This window comes from Canis lupus, chromosome 15, assembly GCF_003254725.2.
Source record: "Canis lupus dingo isolate Sandy chromosome 15, ASM325472v2, whole genome shotgun sequence".
In the NCBI taxonomy this organism is placed as follows: Eukaryota; Metazoa; Chordata; class Mammalia; order Carnivora; family Canidae; genus Canis; species Canis lupus.
The window spans coordinates 26,731,764-26,749,179 of record NC_064257.1 but is presented as its reverse complement, the minus strand read 5'-3'; the positions used below and the strand labels follow the sequence as shown (position 1 = coordinate 26,749,179).

General features: G+C 33.6%; 1 protein-coding gene across 21 annotated transcripts in view; it reads right to left on the bottom strand.

Annotated features, from left to right (window-relative positions):
- The window catches only part of LRRIQ1 (leucine rich repeats and IQ motif containing 1), a 214,991-nt gene that overhangs the window by 128,558 nt on the left and 69,017 nt on the right, over window positions 1–17,416 (bottom strand). For all 21 annotated transcript variants that reach the window (XR_004805254.2, XR_004805255.2, XR_004805257.2 and 18 more), the window contains 3 exons: window positions 12,493–12,672; window positions 9,922–10,368; window positions 5,140–5,356 (listed from right to left, as the gene is read on the bottom strand). Coding sequence is in view for 15 of the 21 variants with exons in the window: in XM_049094257.1 (XP_048950214.1) it covers window positions 5,140–5,356; window positions 9,922–10,368; window positions 12,493–12,672 (844 nt within the window). In the remaining 6 variants the exon portion in view is untranslated. The remainder of the gene's footprint in view (window positions 1–5,139; window positions 5,357–9,921; window positions 10,369–12,492; window positions 12,673–17,416) is intronic.

Sequence of the window (17,416 nt, the reverse complement as noted above, 5' to 3'; positions counted from 1 at the left end):
GTACTCTCTGAATAAATAGCATAGCTTGTGTTGTTTTCTCATTTGCATGATCTTTGTTAATTTCCACTATGTATGTGCACATGTACACACACACACGCATACACACAGAAGGGGGAGTGAAAAGGGGAAGAAAAAAAAGAACAATTATATTAATGTCATTCGTTGGAACCAAAACTTTCCATAGAAGAAAAGAAATACAAATATAAAATCAAGTAAGTAAAAATCCTGAAGTCCTAGGGATCCCTGGGTGGCGCAGCGGTTTAGCGCCTGCCTTTGGCCCAGGGCACGATCCTGGAGACCCGGGATCGAATCCCACGTCAGGCTCCCGGTGCATGGAGCCTGCTTCTCCCTCTGCCTGTGTCTCTGCGCCTCTCTCTCTCTCTCTCTGTGTGTAACTATCATAAATAAATAAAAATTAAAAAAAAAATCCTGAAGTCCTAAATTTAATTTTATAATATCAGTATGAACCTATGATACATTTTTTCTTTAATATATGTATTTGTAAACTCACTACAATGAAAAATTTATAAAAACAATGACCATGCCAGTAACAACAATACTCCTAATACCCCTAATGCATACCTAAAATCCAGACTGGTTTCTAAGTATTATTCCCACTAAAGGAATCAAAGATCTTTGGAGCAATGACTGAGCCAGGCCTGGGGCAAAATGTATACAAAATGAACCCAAAACATCATAGCACATTGAAAAGCAAGGGAAATTTTAAAAAACACTGAATTGTGTCACAAAAGCCTAACTGAAGCTATCTTGGCAAATAAGGGACAATTTGAGCACCAATAAGAATAAGACTGCAATGGAATTAAATATATCATATATTTTTAAAGTTTATGTGTACATCACTATAGAACGTATCATGGTGACCTCTGAAGGATGCTAAGAAACCTCATTAATCTAAAAATTGGTAAAAAAAAAAAAAAAGTCATAAAAAAATTAACCTGCCTTTCCAGGATAAACTGTACCTCAAGGTAACTAAATAGTCAAGTAAACAACGTTTCTCTTACTGACATATTTTATTTAATAAATGAAGAAATTATTTGTAGAGTACCAATATTTTGCAAACTATTAATACAAGAATTGATCTAGGCAATGATTATCAGTGGTCACTAATATTCCAAAAAGAGAGGCAACTAGATATTATGTACTTCCTCACTGTAATACACACCACCACTTAAGAAATATTCTTGATAAAAAGTCAAATGCAAATCATATCAAATTTTAAAACCTACCATCAACTTACAGAAAATAAGGGAGCAAGAAATATGTAAGTGATACAATGGGAATGCATCTGGCAAAATTCAGAAAGTAGAAAACTACAGGACAAAAGACCTGGTTTCCTTAGTAAATAAACTGCAAAGAAAAAAGAGAGGAGGTTGCTATATATTTAAAAGACTTAACATTTAAACTGAAGGCAGAATGACGACCTTACTTATATTTTGATCAAGAAAAATCTGTAAATGAACATTTGTAAAACAGCAAAGAAATTTGAATATTGATTTGATATTTGGTGATAATGAAAAATAATTTTCAATTTTTAGTTTGGTAATACTTAAAACAATAGGTCTTACAGAAATTCAGACTGAGATATTTATAAAAGAAAGATATCTGGGATGTGTTTCAAATTATCTAGTTATGAATGGAAAGAGGTAGGTTGGTTATAGAAGATATCAAGGTGACGTGCAGAACTAGGGAAAAGAAGGTCTAAAGAGAACTCTTTAATTCAGGCCTTCAATGACAAGGATTGGCTCGGTGTGGTTCACAATGGATCCAGCCCCATTCATCAGGGATAGGACTTCTACAAAGCTCTAAAATACAATACATAGTGTGTGTCTTTCTGGTGTGAAACAGATATTTCCCCCCTGAAATCTACCATGGGGCCAGCGATTCAAGTTCCAGCCATCTCTATCCAGTATATGAGAAATAATGGTAACATATAAAATGTTCGGATTCTTCTTCTAAGCTTATCTCTTTCTGTCAAGGTTTCAACTTTTCCCCCGTAAACTAATCCCCATCTACGATTAATTCATCATTCATTTCTCACAAATTAATTTCCTGGGTTGGCAATTCTGCTTATATTTTAATTATTTATTTATTTATTTATGATAGTCACACAGAGAGAGAGAGAGAGAGGCAGAGACATAGGCAGAGGGAGAAGCAGGCTCCATGCACCGGGAGCCCGACGTGGGATTCGATCCCGGGTCTCCAGGACTGGGCCAAAGGCAGGTGCCAAACCGCTGCGCCACCCATGGATCCTCTAGGTTCTTTTATATCCACTATCCTACCTAGAATTCCATTCTCTTACATATTTACAATGGACCCTATCTATCTCTCAAGGTATATCCTATGTCCTTTATATTAGTTGGGGAAAGCTAAGTACTATAACAAAAATATTCAAAGATGTGTAATAACTCAAAAAACAATAGCTTATTTCTTAATCACCTAACAAACACTGAGAAACTGACAAAGACAATGAGGCAGCACTTTAACATAAAGTGTTTCAGGTACCCAGACTTTGCTGACCCTACATTCCAAGAATGCCTCAGGAGCTGTCTTCATTTCAGCCAACCAGAAAGGGAAAAGAATATGAAGGAATGTCCGTGGCAGACATGGAAGTGGTGCATGTATCTTTCATTCACATTGTATTGGCTAGAACTCAGAAAAAGGGCCATGCTAAAGTGCAAGGGAAGGTGGGATATCTAGAGTGGCTGTATGGTTGGAAGAGGAGGAGAATGTAAGGTTTGGTGAACAGAGAGCAGTCTCTACAACATCCATCGTAAAATTTCCATTTTGCCCCTTCTAAAGCCCAGGTTCTTTCTACTATATCATGCTCTGCTCTCCAGGATGGTTAGGCAGTACTAGAATTCAAATTTTAATATGAATAGTTTAAGAAACTCGGTGCTTGTACTCAGCAGACAAGAAAATAAAACTGAAATGACTTCGATGATTTTAAGTACCATGATGTACAACAAAAGAGACTTGTTCTAAGTAACAGAGAAAGGCTGGATTACGCTTACTTTTGTCACAGATACACAGAAGCTCAACCAAAAACATTCAGCAGAGATGTCAGTCACTGAACTAGATTGTTTCACAAAGCAGTGAACTTCTCCTTACTGAAGAGAATGAAGCAAAAGTTTAATATCCATGTACCATTAATGCTGGAAAAATATTGCTCATCAACTGATAACAGGAGGGAGTTTGGTCTGCATGATCTATTTATTCCTCATGTAGCAGAGCAATATTTTGAGATAGTAACTGGAGTTTTTTCTTTTCAGTTTCCTTGAATCCATTGCTCTACCTCGACTCCCACCACCATTCAGGCATTAATAACATTTTTGCCTGTGTATTGCCTTTAGGAGTACAGTTGAGACAAGTAAGTCAGCTGAAATACTGAATATATTCATTAGAACCATAGCAAAGATAAATTTGAAAACTATGGGTTTAATAGGGAAAGTCAGCAACTTAATTTTAAGGCTAATCTTCCAGTTGCTTCTGGCAATGCCTTGGAGGCATCCTTGACTTCTCATTATCTCTCCTATCCCACATCCCCCATGAACTGATATTATAGCTCTACCTTCAAAGGGTGTATACCTCAAAATAAACCAACATATATTCTGGAATATGATTTTCTTACCACTTGTACTGCAACACTCTGATCCTTGCCACCATCACCCATTGTCTGCATTAGTATAATAGCTCCTAACTGATTTTTCTGCTTCAACTTCTGCCTTCTTACAGTATACAACATGAACTTGACCATGTGAGTCCACTGTTCAGAGTCCTGTAATATCTTTCTATATCATTCAGGGTAAGAACCAAAGTCATTTTTTAAAGATTTTATTTATTCATTCATGAGAGACACATACACACACACAGAGAGAGAGAGAGAGGGGCAGAGACCCAGGCAGGGGGAGAAGCAGGCTCCATGCAGGGAGCCTGACATGGGACTCGATCCCGGGACTCCAGGATCACGCCTTGGGCCAAAGGCAGGTGCCAACCCGCTGAGCCACCCAGGGATCCCCAAGAACCAAAGTCTTTACCATGACTTATGATTTGTAAGTGTTACCCTTCTGCCCTCCATCACTGTCCAGTTATACTGGCTTCTTGCTGCTCTTGGAACACTGCAGTTTGCTCCTAAATCAGATCTTCTACTGCCTGGAATGTTCTTCCCCCAGATACCCAATGGCTTAATCTCTCACTGCAATGTCACCTTTCCTGGTCTTCCACCTCTATCATATCTGAAATGATAAACTTTTCCTTGATACTCCTATCCTGCTTTTCCTGTTTCACGTTTCCTTTTAATACTTACCACTATCTAATGTACTTATATACTAACCCTTCATCCCAACAGAATATGAACTAGTAAGATTTTTGTGTCAAGAAGTATTTATTGAATGAATGAATAAAGGGAAACAATTTTTGGTTACTATCTTCCATTTCAGGCACAGTACCATGAATTTCTACAGACCTTATTTTATGTGTTTATTTAGTTTATATTATATTTATATATTTGTTTACTTCTGTCTCTTCCATCAGAATGTAAACTCCAGGAGGGCAGAGAACTTGTATGGTTTGGTTTGTTTATAGTTATAGGTCCTGAGCCCAGAATAGTGCTTGACAAATAGTAGGTTCTAAAAAATTTTTGACAAATAAATAAATAGAAAGATGATTGTGACACTGAACTTCATTTCAAAATCTGATCTTGGTGAGGCTGAATCAAGTCTATTCACTATCTACTTTCTGAATGTTTAATCTGAATGTGTATTTGAACGACTTTAACAATTATTTTAGATTTTTAAACATGCTTCTAAAAAGACCTGTGGATTAGACCAAATGAGAGTTACTATGGCTAATCAAATGTTAGCAAATGTGGGAAATGACATATCTGAGCAGAAGCTTTAAATATGATTGTGTGGGTCAGTCTGGCCCTTGGTCATGAGAACAATATTTCCAAATTGTAGACACTCATATAGGCAACCTGCGGCCTACATATCACCTGAGTAAGAAATAAATCCAGCAGTTGTAAATCACTAAGACTTGGGGGTTGTCTGTTATACAGAATAACCCAGTGAAAGATGACAAATACATCTCTCAGGACTATTTCACCACAAGATTACAACTAACCTGAATAAGAATAGCAGCCTTTTTCCTCTGTTCTTGGATAGTCACAGTATTTTCTCTTTTTTCTTTCTTTAAAATAGTTTTATTCTTGATGACGTTAAAATTTGGCTGGGACGCCAGGGGTCCCACTGCAGCAGCAGTATGCAGTCTTGTAGAGAAATGAATAGGTCTGCGCACGATGTAACCACGCCAGTATGACTGGATTACTATAGCCGCCATTCTATTAAGAAAAGAAAACATGTTTGGTACCCATAAAAACACAGTTGTAGATGAGAGGTCCTCATAAACTAGTTTTGTAAACATGAAGTGCATAAAGTATTAATTAATAGTAAGAATGTCTTTTACTTAACTATAGGCACATAGGTAAAAATAGTGTGGAAAACCTTCAGATCTGAAGGACAGAAATCGGCCAGTAACTTAGAGAGGGACGTGAGGACAAGGGGGGGTTTTGCTTGTTTCTTTTAAGGAAGGAAATAATATCAAGATTTTGTATGATAACGGAGTACGTTGATCAAGTAGAAAGGGGGTAAGTGATGATGTTGATAAAAGGGGGCAAGTAGAGGAGCCGATGCTGAGTTGGCAAGGGAGGATGTGATCCTGTTCACAGTGGAGACACTAGACTTGGGAGAAGAGGGAGCCCCCCTCCCTTCACTGTAAGAGAAAGGACCCATCAGGTCCACTTCCCTCCCTGCCCATAACAAATACTTATTTTTTTATTGGAGTTCAATTTGCCAACATATAGCATATCACCCAGTGCTCATCCCGTCAAGTGCCCCCCTCAGTGCCCGTCACCAGTCACCCCAAGCCCCCTGCCCACCTCCCCTTCCACAACCCCTTGTTCATTTCCCAGAGTTAGGTGTCTCTCATCATAACAAATACTTAAGTCATACACTTACAAGCCCAGTAGTGAAGTCTAATTTCTTCCCAGCCTGTATCTATTTGCCAATTTCAGGCGCTGAATCAACCAATGCTGCATTTTCTCCATATTCCCTTAGGCTGCCCAGCAACAGTAGCAAAATTTGAATAGCAATGTATGCTGATAGTGAGTAGGTTATCGATATGCTTAATCTCTTAATTCTTCCTAATTGGATTATATTTTCCTTTCTCCAGATAGATTATTTAAGGAATATTATCAAGGTACAGAATATAGTCAAAATGCTAATTATTCTGTCTTAATTTCTCTTCAGATTCCAGAGTACAGTTTAAAAGGCATATAATGTTGGCAAATTGAATTTAAATAAAAAATAAAAATAAATAAAAAAATTAAAAAGGCATATAAAGAAGTGGTTCTTGCATATACTCCTTCCCCTGTATTTTTTAAAACAGTTTTCAATAATTTTATAATTGTTGGGAATTAAAATGAAATTTTCTCTTTCCTCATACTAGTAAGTTTAAGGCAAAGTAGCATTGAGTGATAAACTCTGCCAGACATGGCCATAATTTTTTTTTCTCATAGCAATATACTTATTGGAAATTAGAAAGGACTGATGTAAACATTTTTATTGTTATTTTCCTTTATTGTCATGACTATTGCTATCATCATCGTAATGCTCAAAGCCTATAGAAGTCTTCAATCTATTTTGCTATGAATAGAAAGTTACAGCTAATGGATAATGCTTCTGGCCTAAAGTACTTGATAAACTATCATTGATAAGCTACTTGAACTCCAAATGCTTAGAAAAAATAATCACATTCCAACAAATTATTTCCTCCTCATAGTGTAAATTTTGCTATGGGTTTAATTTGCATTCGGTTGTCCAATCATCAGTTTATTCCTTCATCTTCTGAACAGAAACAAGTTAGGAAATTTTAAAGTACTCTAATAGGTATTTTGGGTGATAAATAATATGAAAATTGGTAAAAAGTGAAAGGCTTGTAAGAAAACTCATAAGAAAACTCAGGGACAGCATCTTATATCTCTCTATAAATGCATACAAGTTTCACTGACTGTAACCTGCACATTTCTTCTCAACCAGTCATTGAATGAATGAATTCCTCAGCCCACTATCATCAAAATCTCCTAAGGGATACGACAACAAGAAAAGGTAGATGAGGGATATTTTCCTCAGTTACACTAACATGAGGACTGCTCTTTTACATTGAATGAAGTGAAAGCAGGTAAAGAAGAGGACTTCTGGGCTTCCTGAATGTAGGGTGTTCTCCATGTTAAGAAGAACATCTCCTGTTATAACTATTATCATCATCATCATCATCATCACCATCAACTTTTTTGGTTTTTAGCAAAAATCATAATGCTAAGAATAAGAACACGTGTAAATCATGTTTATGGAACACCTATACAACTGACAGTGAATCTTCCAAAATCGCTGAATGGTAAGGCTCAGCAAGTGGGTACATTTTCTTTTCCTGTTTTTCTTTCGGTCTTTGGTTTGTCTGTATTTTCAGTGCTTCATTCTTCATTTTATCATCACTTAGTTATTCTACTGATCATGGATAAGAAGTTCTAAATGTTGTTTATATGAAATTGCAATAGGCAGTGTGTGGAGTATTGGAGTTGATGGGGTTCAGAATATGCCACTCTGAAATGTGCCACGTTGGCACACTGAATATTTTAAGCTGCAGGAATTTGAGAAATGTCATGTCCAGGAAGGACTTTTTGACCGCCCCCAGAAACAAGCCATAAGACCCTCCTGTGAAAGGTATCTTCCCTATATCCCAAGAAAAGAACTATTCTTATCTGAAGATGAAGGGATGACAAGAAGACTCTGAAAAACAGGCCTTGATAAATTTCCTAGGTTACTATGCTTAGCTCATACTCTTTCCCCTGATCATATTTTCCATGACCTTCTACTTTTCATGAAACCTAATATAAAAATGCTTAGGTTTAACTATTTCTTTAGGTCTTTATTTCTTTATGAAGACTCCCATGTCATGTAAAATTTATATTAAATACATTTCTAAGCTTTTCTTTTCTTTTCTTTTTTTTTTTAGAAATTTAAAGTGAAGGGTTTTCCCTGTTTTTTTTTTTTTTTTTTTTTTTTTAATTTATTTATGATAGTCACAGAGAGAGAGAGAGAGGCACAGAGACACAGGCAGAGGGAGAAGCAGGCTCCATGCACCGGGAGCCCGACGTGGGATTCGATCCCGGGTCTCCAGGATCGCGCCCTGGGCCAAAGGCAGGCGCCAAACCGCTGCGCCACCCAGGGATCCCTAAGCTTTTCTTTTTTAATCTAACTTTTGTTACAGGGATTTCAGCTGAGAATTTAGAAGGGTAGAAATAAAAGCTATTTTTTTCCTTCCCTACAGAGCAAAAGCGATTGATTAAATAAATTGATGAAATATAAATTAGGAAGTGTTAGAGCCACTTTCAATAAAATTTAATTTTTTTTTCATTAGGGAATACATATTAGTGTCAGCATATCAAACTTTTTAACATAGCTTTTGGAAAAGAAGTCGCCATTCACACTGACAACTTCTAAAAGAATAAAGACCAGGAAAAATAAGAATAGCTATTGTGATACTCTGCATTCTGCCCTATTCAGCACCTGTTATTACAGGAGAAGCTGAATTTCACCATTTTTTTTTTAAATTTTTATTTATTTATGATAGTCACAGACAGAGAGAGGCAGAGACACAGGCAGAGGGAGAAGCAGGCTCCATGCACCGGGAGCCCGACGTGGGATTCGATCCCGGGTCTCCAGGATCCCGCCCTGGGCCAAAGGCAGGCGCTAAACCGCTGCGCCACCCAGGGATCCCTGAATTTCACCATTTTTAATTTTGTTGGCTTGACACTGAGGATAAAAGTAAAAAAAAAAAAAAAAAAAGAAAAAAATTAACAAGCCAAAGTAGAAAGTAATCTTTGATTGTTGAATAAAAAATTAAAGCCATTAGCTTTTTAATTTTTTTTAAGATTTATTTATTTTATTTGAGAAAGAGAGCATGTGAGCATGGAGAGAAACAGAGAGAGAGAGAGAGAGAGAGAGAATCCTCCAGTAGTCTCCTTACTGAGCAGGGAGCCTGATGCAAGGCTAGATCCCAGGACCCCAAGATCACCACCTGAAGCAAAATCAAGAGTAGGATGCTCAACTGACTGAGCTACCCAGGCACCTACCATATGTTTTTTAAAAATATTTCATAGTTGGGTGAACCATAAAAAGAGGGTACTTGTTGTGATGAGCACTGGGTGTTGTACATAAGTGATGAATCACTAAATCCTACACCTGAAACTAATATTATGCTGTATGTTAACTAACTGGAATTTAAATAAAAGTTGAAAGAATAAATAAAAGTACTTAATAGTTAGAAGGGGTTTATGTGGTTAATCTTAAGAATATTGCCATATTTTATAGATTGTTATACCAAAGAAAATTATAGAACATACATTCAAATTTTTGCATAGATGCTTATTAAATAGTTTCTAAATCAATAAAAAAATAAATGGCACATGAAAAGGTATGTTTTAAAAAATAAATTACCTGATTATTCAGCATTTTCTCTATATTATTTTTAGAATAGCAAGGTGTTTTATTTCTTCTTAAAAATTCACTTTAATTGTTTAAAGATTTGAAGAAAAAATAATTTTACATGTACTTATTTTCAATTAAACATTAGTCAATTAAATCAGAGCCTACCAAAATTCAATAAAATTAATCTGTACTATAATTAATAATTTGTACACATCATAAAAACATAATTCAGGGAATTACTTTAAAAAACAATAGTGATATAAATCTTTTACCAAATTATCACTTGGTAACATTGACTGAGACTATCCATAAAAAATAAAGTATATACAACTGTATAAAAATGATCTATAAATCTTACACTTTTTTATGATGTTCAATATTTTGGCAATTCCTCAGCAGAGAACTTGTCATTATTGTTTCCATGAATGGTATTCTTTTTATGGGGATACTGTTTGATTTGCTGTCTTCTTTCTGTTGGTCTACTATTTCTTCCTGATTTCGTCCTTCTGTATCTTCATGTAAGGAGTTGGTTAATGTGGAATGACTGGAATCAGAGTTGATCCATTTCTCAGAAGTATCTGGTAAGCCCAGTTTATATATGTCTGCACAAGAGTGGAGAACTCTATTTTGCAATATGCTATCATTATTTGTAAGGGCCAAATGATTTTGCTGGGCTTCTGATTCTTCTCTTTGGGTGATACTTACATTCCCATGTTCATGTGAATATCGATATTCATTACTAAGTGTCATTAATTTCTTAAAATACTGGCAGAGATTTTCTGCAGCATCCAGTGTGACAAAATTCCTAAACAAATAATGAAGACGTTTAATAATAAGAATTAAATCAGCAAAAGTTAAAATTTGTAAAAGTTTTGGAAATTTCCCTTGTATGGTTGGCATGAAAATTAAGCCTTTCTACAACATTTATTAAAAATTTTATTTCTTGTTGTTTATATAGAAGTTTATCTCATTTCTAACAAAATTTGAAAATATTTGTTTAGCTAATTTAGATCCATCAATCCAGACAAAATGTCTGGAAGTTTTAGAACCATTTTTATTCTAGGTATTTTTGGTACAATTGAATGAGAAAAATCCATGCTTTTACTACCATAAACATGAGAAATCATGGCTGCCTAAATTTGGAGAAGTTATTTATGAAACAAAGTTAAAAGTACTTTCTACATTGACTCTTGCCATGCAAAATATTTGTATTGGACTTTTAAACAAAGAACTTATATTATGGGAAAGTTTGCATTCCCCTTTTTCTCTGGAAAAAGAATCCATTGCAAAGAGAATTCAAATGCTTTAAGGCATAAATGGTGATTCTCTTGAACAACGTTGAATTTCTCTCTTATTGAGGTTATGGCTTATGTAATTAATCAAACTTTCTGTTTGCCAGATTTGAGGATCTCAATAGCAAATGTAAAGGACTTTGTATCTGTATGAACCTTTTTCTTGGCTACATTTTATTTATCTTCCCCTATTTGTTTTATTTTTTAAGAATTTATTTACTTCAAATGTGTATTTTCTGATTGTATTTAATATATAGCCACAATGTCTTATTTTTTTTCCTGAAACATGCAGGATGTAAATAAATATAAAGCCTTCAACCATACCATACAAAATGAAAGCTATATTTCCTAAAATATAGAGATAAACAGTGCTGTGTTCACAAAGGTATTATTAGCCATTAGCCTAGGCTCCTCCAATATATTTTTGATATTTTATATTTCATTCATTTTGGTGACTACTAATGGCAGAAAAGGTTCAGTTCAATATTGGAATTTTAAGTGTTTATGATTGGTGTTAAATTCAACACCATTTATTATTAATATAAAATATAGTCTATTTTCCATTATCAATGCCAAAATGAAACAAGCTGCAAAAAGAAGAGATTATACAGAGAAATTGAGAAATCTACATTTCAATATGAGGGATATCAGGGTCACCTTTATATACAAAAATTGTATATTATCACACATATGCAAAGAGATACAAGTTTAGTTTTTCACAAAGATAAGTATAAATAACCTTAGTATTTCTTAAAAGTAAACATTAATTATCTATAACAATTGGAATTATTTTTAAAGTTCTGAGATTTGTTTTTAATCTGAATAGACTATATTCAAAAACATTTAAATAGAAAACAAATCTTATATAGATGTGCATGTATGAATATGCAAAGAACAATAATTTATGATTATAATTTAATGATTAACTTTAGGAATTTTACATATTACAGTTATAATTCAGTCAAAATGGAAAATCATCATAAGTGAAAAATGAAATCGTTTTCCTTTTTCATTTGTGTTTTCTGGAGCAATGCAAATTAGAAAATACAGTTTTAGAAAGATTGATTATAATTCATTCATACTAACACACTCTGAATTTGGGATGGGGAATGGGAAGTTCTCTTTCTTTTATAACTTAGCATCTGTTCTTCTGAATATGTATATGTGTTGACTGCTTTTCTCTACTGTGGTCTCCTAAATTTAATATATAAATATAACACATGTACAATAAAACAATACAGAATAAAGGTCATATGTATTATAAAACTTGCCTTATTCCATTGTAACTGTTTGTTTCATTTTCTCTTATATTAATCTGTGAATTGAGTATATAAAGTGTAATACTTAGCTTATTTGTGTGTCTTGCCGACAATAACTGTCAAATAAATTTGAGTGATTAATTGAATGACTTACTGAATAGATTATTGTCTTGAAGCTATCCTCATGATTTCATTTATTTTATCTAATATTTTAGCATTTAAGTTATATCTTAAATTATGTTTTTTAAGGAAGAATATCCCTGAAACACATAATCCTACTCCAAAAAAGTAACATTTCATTAATCAGAGTATTTCTTAATGATTACATAATTTGCGTTAATTCTCTAAATTATGACAAGGGGAAGAGAACAGTCTTACCCTCTCCCAGTAATATAGCTTTCAGTTAGTGAGTTGAATTCTTGAATCTGAGACTGACAAAATACCACAAAACGTGCTAATTCAGGTTGATAGTATTCTTCAGTGTGCCATTCTGAATAAGGGTTTAGTATTTCACCATTGAGGATTCTTAGAGCTGGTAACATTTGCAGGAGAGATTGCCTATTGAAAGCAGGAAAAAACTTAATAATCTTGAAAAGGAGAGTTTATATCTAAAATAACCATATACTTTTTACTTAAACAATATAAGTGCAGAGTATATCTCAGAAAATGCCATTATTGATTTTGTAGAGAAAATATCATTAAATTTGTTAAAAAATTTATGGTATCATGTCATATACAAAATTAGGTTTTAGAGACTTGACAAACACTTAACGGTTTTCCTCTATAACACAAGTGGGAAATTTAAGAAGCTGGAAACTTGAGGTGGGAGTAAATAAAAAGCTACACTATATAAAGAATAACATCAGATACATCCTTTTAAAAAGATGATAATATAATTATATTACTAAAATTAGCTGTTTATTTCAGAAATAGAGGTCAATTGATCGTTTCTCTTGATAAAACATACTTAAGAATAGAGCCAAAACAAGACCAGTAAGAGATCACCCTGTTTATCAGGATCTGAAAAATATAAACTTATATTTGTTTCTGAATCTTGCTAAAGATTATAATAATAAAATTTTTGAGGTATGAGCAAAAGTCTGTATCAATTTAAAAGTCTAATGCTGTGAAAAACCAAGCCAGACAGCAAGAGCTGTCCACCAAACCTAGCCATTTAATAAGTACTTCTCAACCTTTTACTTGGGGTTACTCTGGGATTCTTTTACAAGGCCACTAATGGTCACAGGAGTAAAATGGACTTCTTAAATGAATAAAAACCCTTAGTTAAAAACTAACATTTCCTATAAGGAAAAGTACAAACTGCTAAAAGATATCAAAGAAATAAATAAATAGAGAGGTCTCCAATGAAGATATCTTCAGAGATAAATTCAGTATTGTCAAGAAATCAATTCTTCTCAACCTAATCTATAGATTAAATGCATGCAATCCTACTAAAAATACCATCAAGGTATTTTGTGTATGTCAACAGACTGACCTTAAAGTTTATAAAAAGATGCAAAAATCCAAGAATAACCAATTCCATATTGAAAAAGAACAAAATTAGAAGACTAACACTTTTGACTTCAAGATTTACTGTGAACCTCCAGTAATCAAGACAGTATGGTACTGGCAAAAGAACACACAAATAGATCAGTGGAACAGAAGAGAGAGCCCAGAAGTAGATCACCATAAATAGAATAAACTAATCTTTGACAAAGAAGCAAAGGCAATACAATGGAGCACAGGTAAATGATATTAAACAATTAGATAGATATCTACAAGCAAAAATGTGAATCTAGACACAAACTTCACAAAATTTAACTCAAAATGAGTCACAGACCTAAATATAAAATGCAGAATTATAATACTCCTAGAAGATAACACAGGAGAAAATCTAGATGACACTGGATATAATGATGATTTTTTAGATATTACACCTAAGACACAACTCTTGAAAGAAATAACTGATAAGCTGGATTTCATTAAATTTAAAAACTTCTGCTCTGTGAAATGTCAAGAGAAGGTGAAGACAAGCCATAAACTGGGAAAAATATCTGATCAAGGGTTCTTATAAAAATATAAAAAGAAATCTTAAGACTCAACAATAAGAAAATAAACATACTAATTAAAAAATGGGCTGACACCTCACCAAAGAAGATATACAGATGGCAAGTAAGCATATGAAAGATGTTCAACATTATTTGTCATTAGAGTATTGTAAATTAAAATAACAAGATACTAAACAAATAAATAAACAGTAAGATACAATAATAAGATACTGTTATACATATATTAGAATGTCCAATCCAAAAAGCAGACAATTTCAAATGCTGGTGAAGATGTGAAGAAACAAAAACTCTCTTAAAGAAACAGAAACTCTTGTGAAGAAAAGGAAACTCTCATTCATTGCTGGTGGAAATGCAGAATCAGTGTAGCTACTTTGGAAGGCAGGTTGGTATGTTGCAAAAGTAAGCATACTTTTACTCTAATCCAGCAATGTGCTCCTTGGATTTATCCAAATGAATTAAAAATGATGTCTGCACCAAAATCTCCACACAGATGTTAACAGCAGGTTTATTTGCAATTGCCAAAACCCAGAAACAACCAAAATGTCTTCAGTAGGTAAAGGATAAGTAAACTGTGTTATATCCATACAAAGGAAAATTATTTAGCACTAAAGAAATGAACTATTAAGCCATGAATAGACATGGACAAATCTTAAATGCATATTACTAAGCAAAAACAAAAACAAACAAAACCCAATCTGATAGGGCTACATACTGTATGATTCCAACTACATGAAGTTCTTGAAAAAAGGAAAACTATGAAGACAGTAAAAAGATCTATGTTTGCCAAGTATTAAGGTGGAGGATAGGATGAACAGGCAAAGCACACAGCATGTTTAGGGCAGTGAAGCTATTTTATATAAAACTACTACATAATGGATACATGTCATTATACATTTGTCAAAACCCATAGAATACACAATACCAAGAGTAAACCCTAAAGTAAAGTATAGACTTCAGGTGATGTGTTGATGTAGGTTCATCAATCATAATAAGTATACTAATTTGGTGCAGGATGTTGATAGTGGGGAAGGTTGTCCATATGTGGGGACAGTGTGTAGGTGGTATTCTCTATATTTTCTGCTTAATTTTGCTAACATAACCCTCTCTAAAAAATGAAGTTTTTAGGGCAGGCCAGGTGGCTCAGCAGTTTAGCACCACCTTCAGCCCAGGGCCTGATCCTGGAGACCTGGGATTGAGTTTCTCCCTCTGCCTCTCTTTCTCTCTCTGTGTCTCTCATGAATAAATAAAATCTTTTAAAAAATGAAGTTTTTAAATTAAAAAACAAAACAAAACAAAACAAACACAGTTCCTAAAAACTAAATGAAGGATGGCAAGATAAGATTACTAAAATGCAAAAGTTTAAGAAGGAAAACCCCAGTCAGTTATTTCTTCTACCTACATGATATAGTCAGAGTCAATATCTCCATTTATACAAACACAGTTGTAAAGTATAATTTTATATATTTACATAAATACATATAATTTATATTTTATATATTTATGTATAATTTATATATAAATAAAGGAAGTGGGGTCTATTAAGGGACAAATGCCAATGGTCAATAAAGTCATAACACATTGCTACCTATAGTTATGATCTTAATAGTCTTAGGTTTAATAAAAGATAACCACGAGAGGTATAAATACATCTCCTTCAATTAAAACACAGAAAGAAAAGAAGAATCCCACAGTTTTTCATTTATTGGGGACACATGATTAATTTCTCACCCTCACCTCCCTTTACTCTCTGAAAAATAATACCTTTTTTTCTTATAGGTATTTAAGTAAGGAAAGGGAACACAAATAGATTTTGTTCTTCAAGATAATTTTCAGATGTTTTACAATGTTTAAGAATGTAAGCTAGTTAAGAAAACTTGGGTTCATCACTCATTTGACTAAGATCAAATGAAAATTTAGGCCTATGTATTTTAAACTTTCTTAAGGCTTTTTTTAGGCTTGAAGCTACCAATATTTCTCATATCATAAAAAGCCACACTTACCACAAAAGGTTAAATAAGTAGCATATATTTGTTTTTCTGTTTTGATTCATTTTAAGATGTGGTTCAAAAGCAAAATGCTAATTAAGATAATAGCTATTCATCACAGGGGTGATGAAGTAACCAGAGGTAATTACATAGGTACAATATTAAATATAACATAAAATTTTTGACTGAGGCTATCATCAAAGCAAGGAAAGGTTAATCTCTGAAAATGAAGCTGGTAATAATTAAAATATAACAGAGAGATTAACTATCCATATTCTATCCAATTAAATTATTTTTACTTTACTAATGAAGCTACTTTGCATTCTAAATATCCCTCAAAGTATCCAGTCAACTTTTCTTCAAGACATGACTGTAATGTCAAAATAACTTATTTATAGCTATAAAATGACAGATATGAAATAAAGATGATATTTTTTTGAAATGTGATAATAAAGGGCATTAAAAGTTAAAACTGTAAAGGTGTTCATACATCCTAAAAGAGATGCTCTAATCTTATTAATGATCTTCTTTCTTTAGATCATATCTTCTAAAATATAGAAAAGCAAACATAAGGCTTTAATAAAGATGAAATTAGCCCCAGATAATATCCAACAGTTCTAATTTTTTGGGGTACAAAACCAATTTCTGTCTGATATCTTGGTGTCCAGAGTGGACCTGACCAGAGAAGGAATGAGGTATGCTAATAGCAGGCTTTGGTCTTTGAATAGTTATATCTTAGAAGGAAAATTAGATAAATCAGATTTTATTGTTGTAAATTGGACATCTTAAGAGTTAGGTAAGGCTTATTTGTTTATTTCTATTGTACAGTCATTTCTGGTTAAACAAAACAGTAAGCTGTTGGACCTAAACAACTTTTCAACAGGATCTTGGACCTACAGTGATAGTGCAGATGAAGTGACACTTAAGACCTTGAAGAGCTATCTTTCAGGGCTCATTTTGTCTAATTGAGGAGGTGTCAACAAAAGGAAGAAAATACTCATGCTGTTATCATGAGAGCCACAGCGTCTCATGTCTCTATTTTTTATCTTAGTTACTCTCTAAATCCACAGGGATGGAAATTCAAGGCTAGATCCTTCTATGTGTGTCTTTAACGCTGCGAGGCAGTGTCTCTGAAAAGAATGTCCTTGAACTAATGTTATCAGTAGTACCTGGGATGCTTTTTAATTTTTTTAAATTTTACTTTAATTTATTGCAATATATTATTTTGATCAAAGCATATAAAGAAAA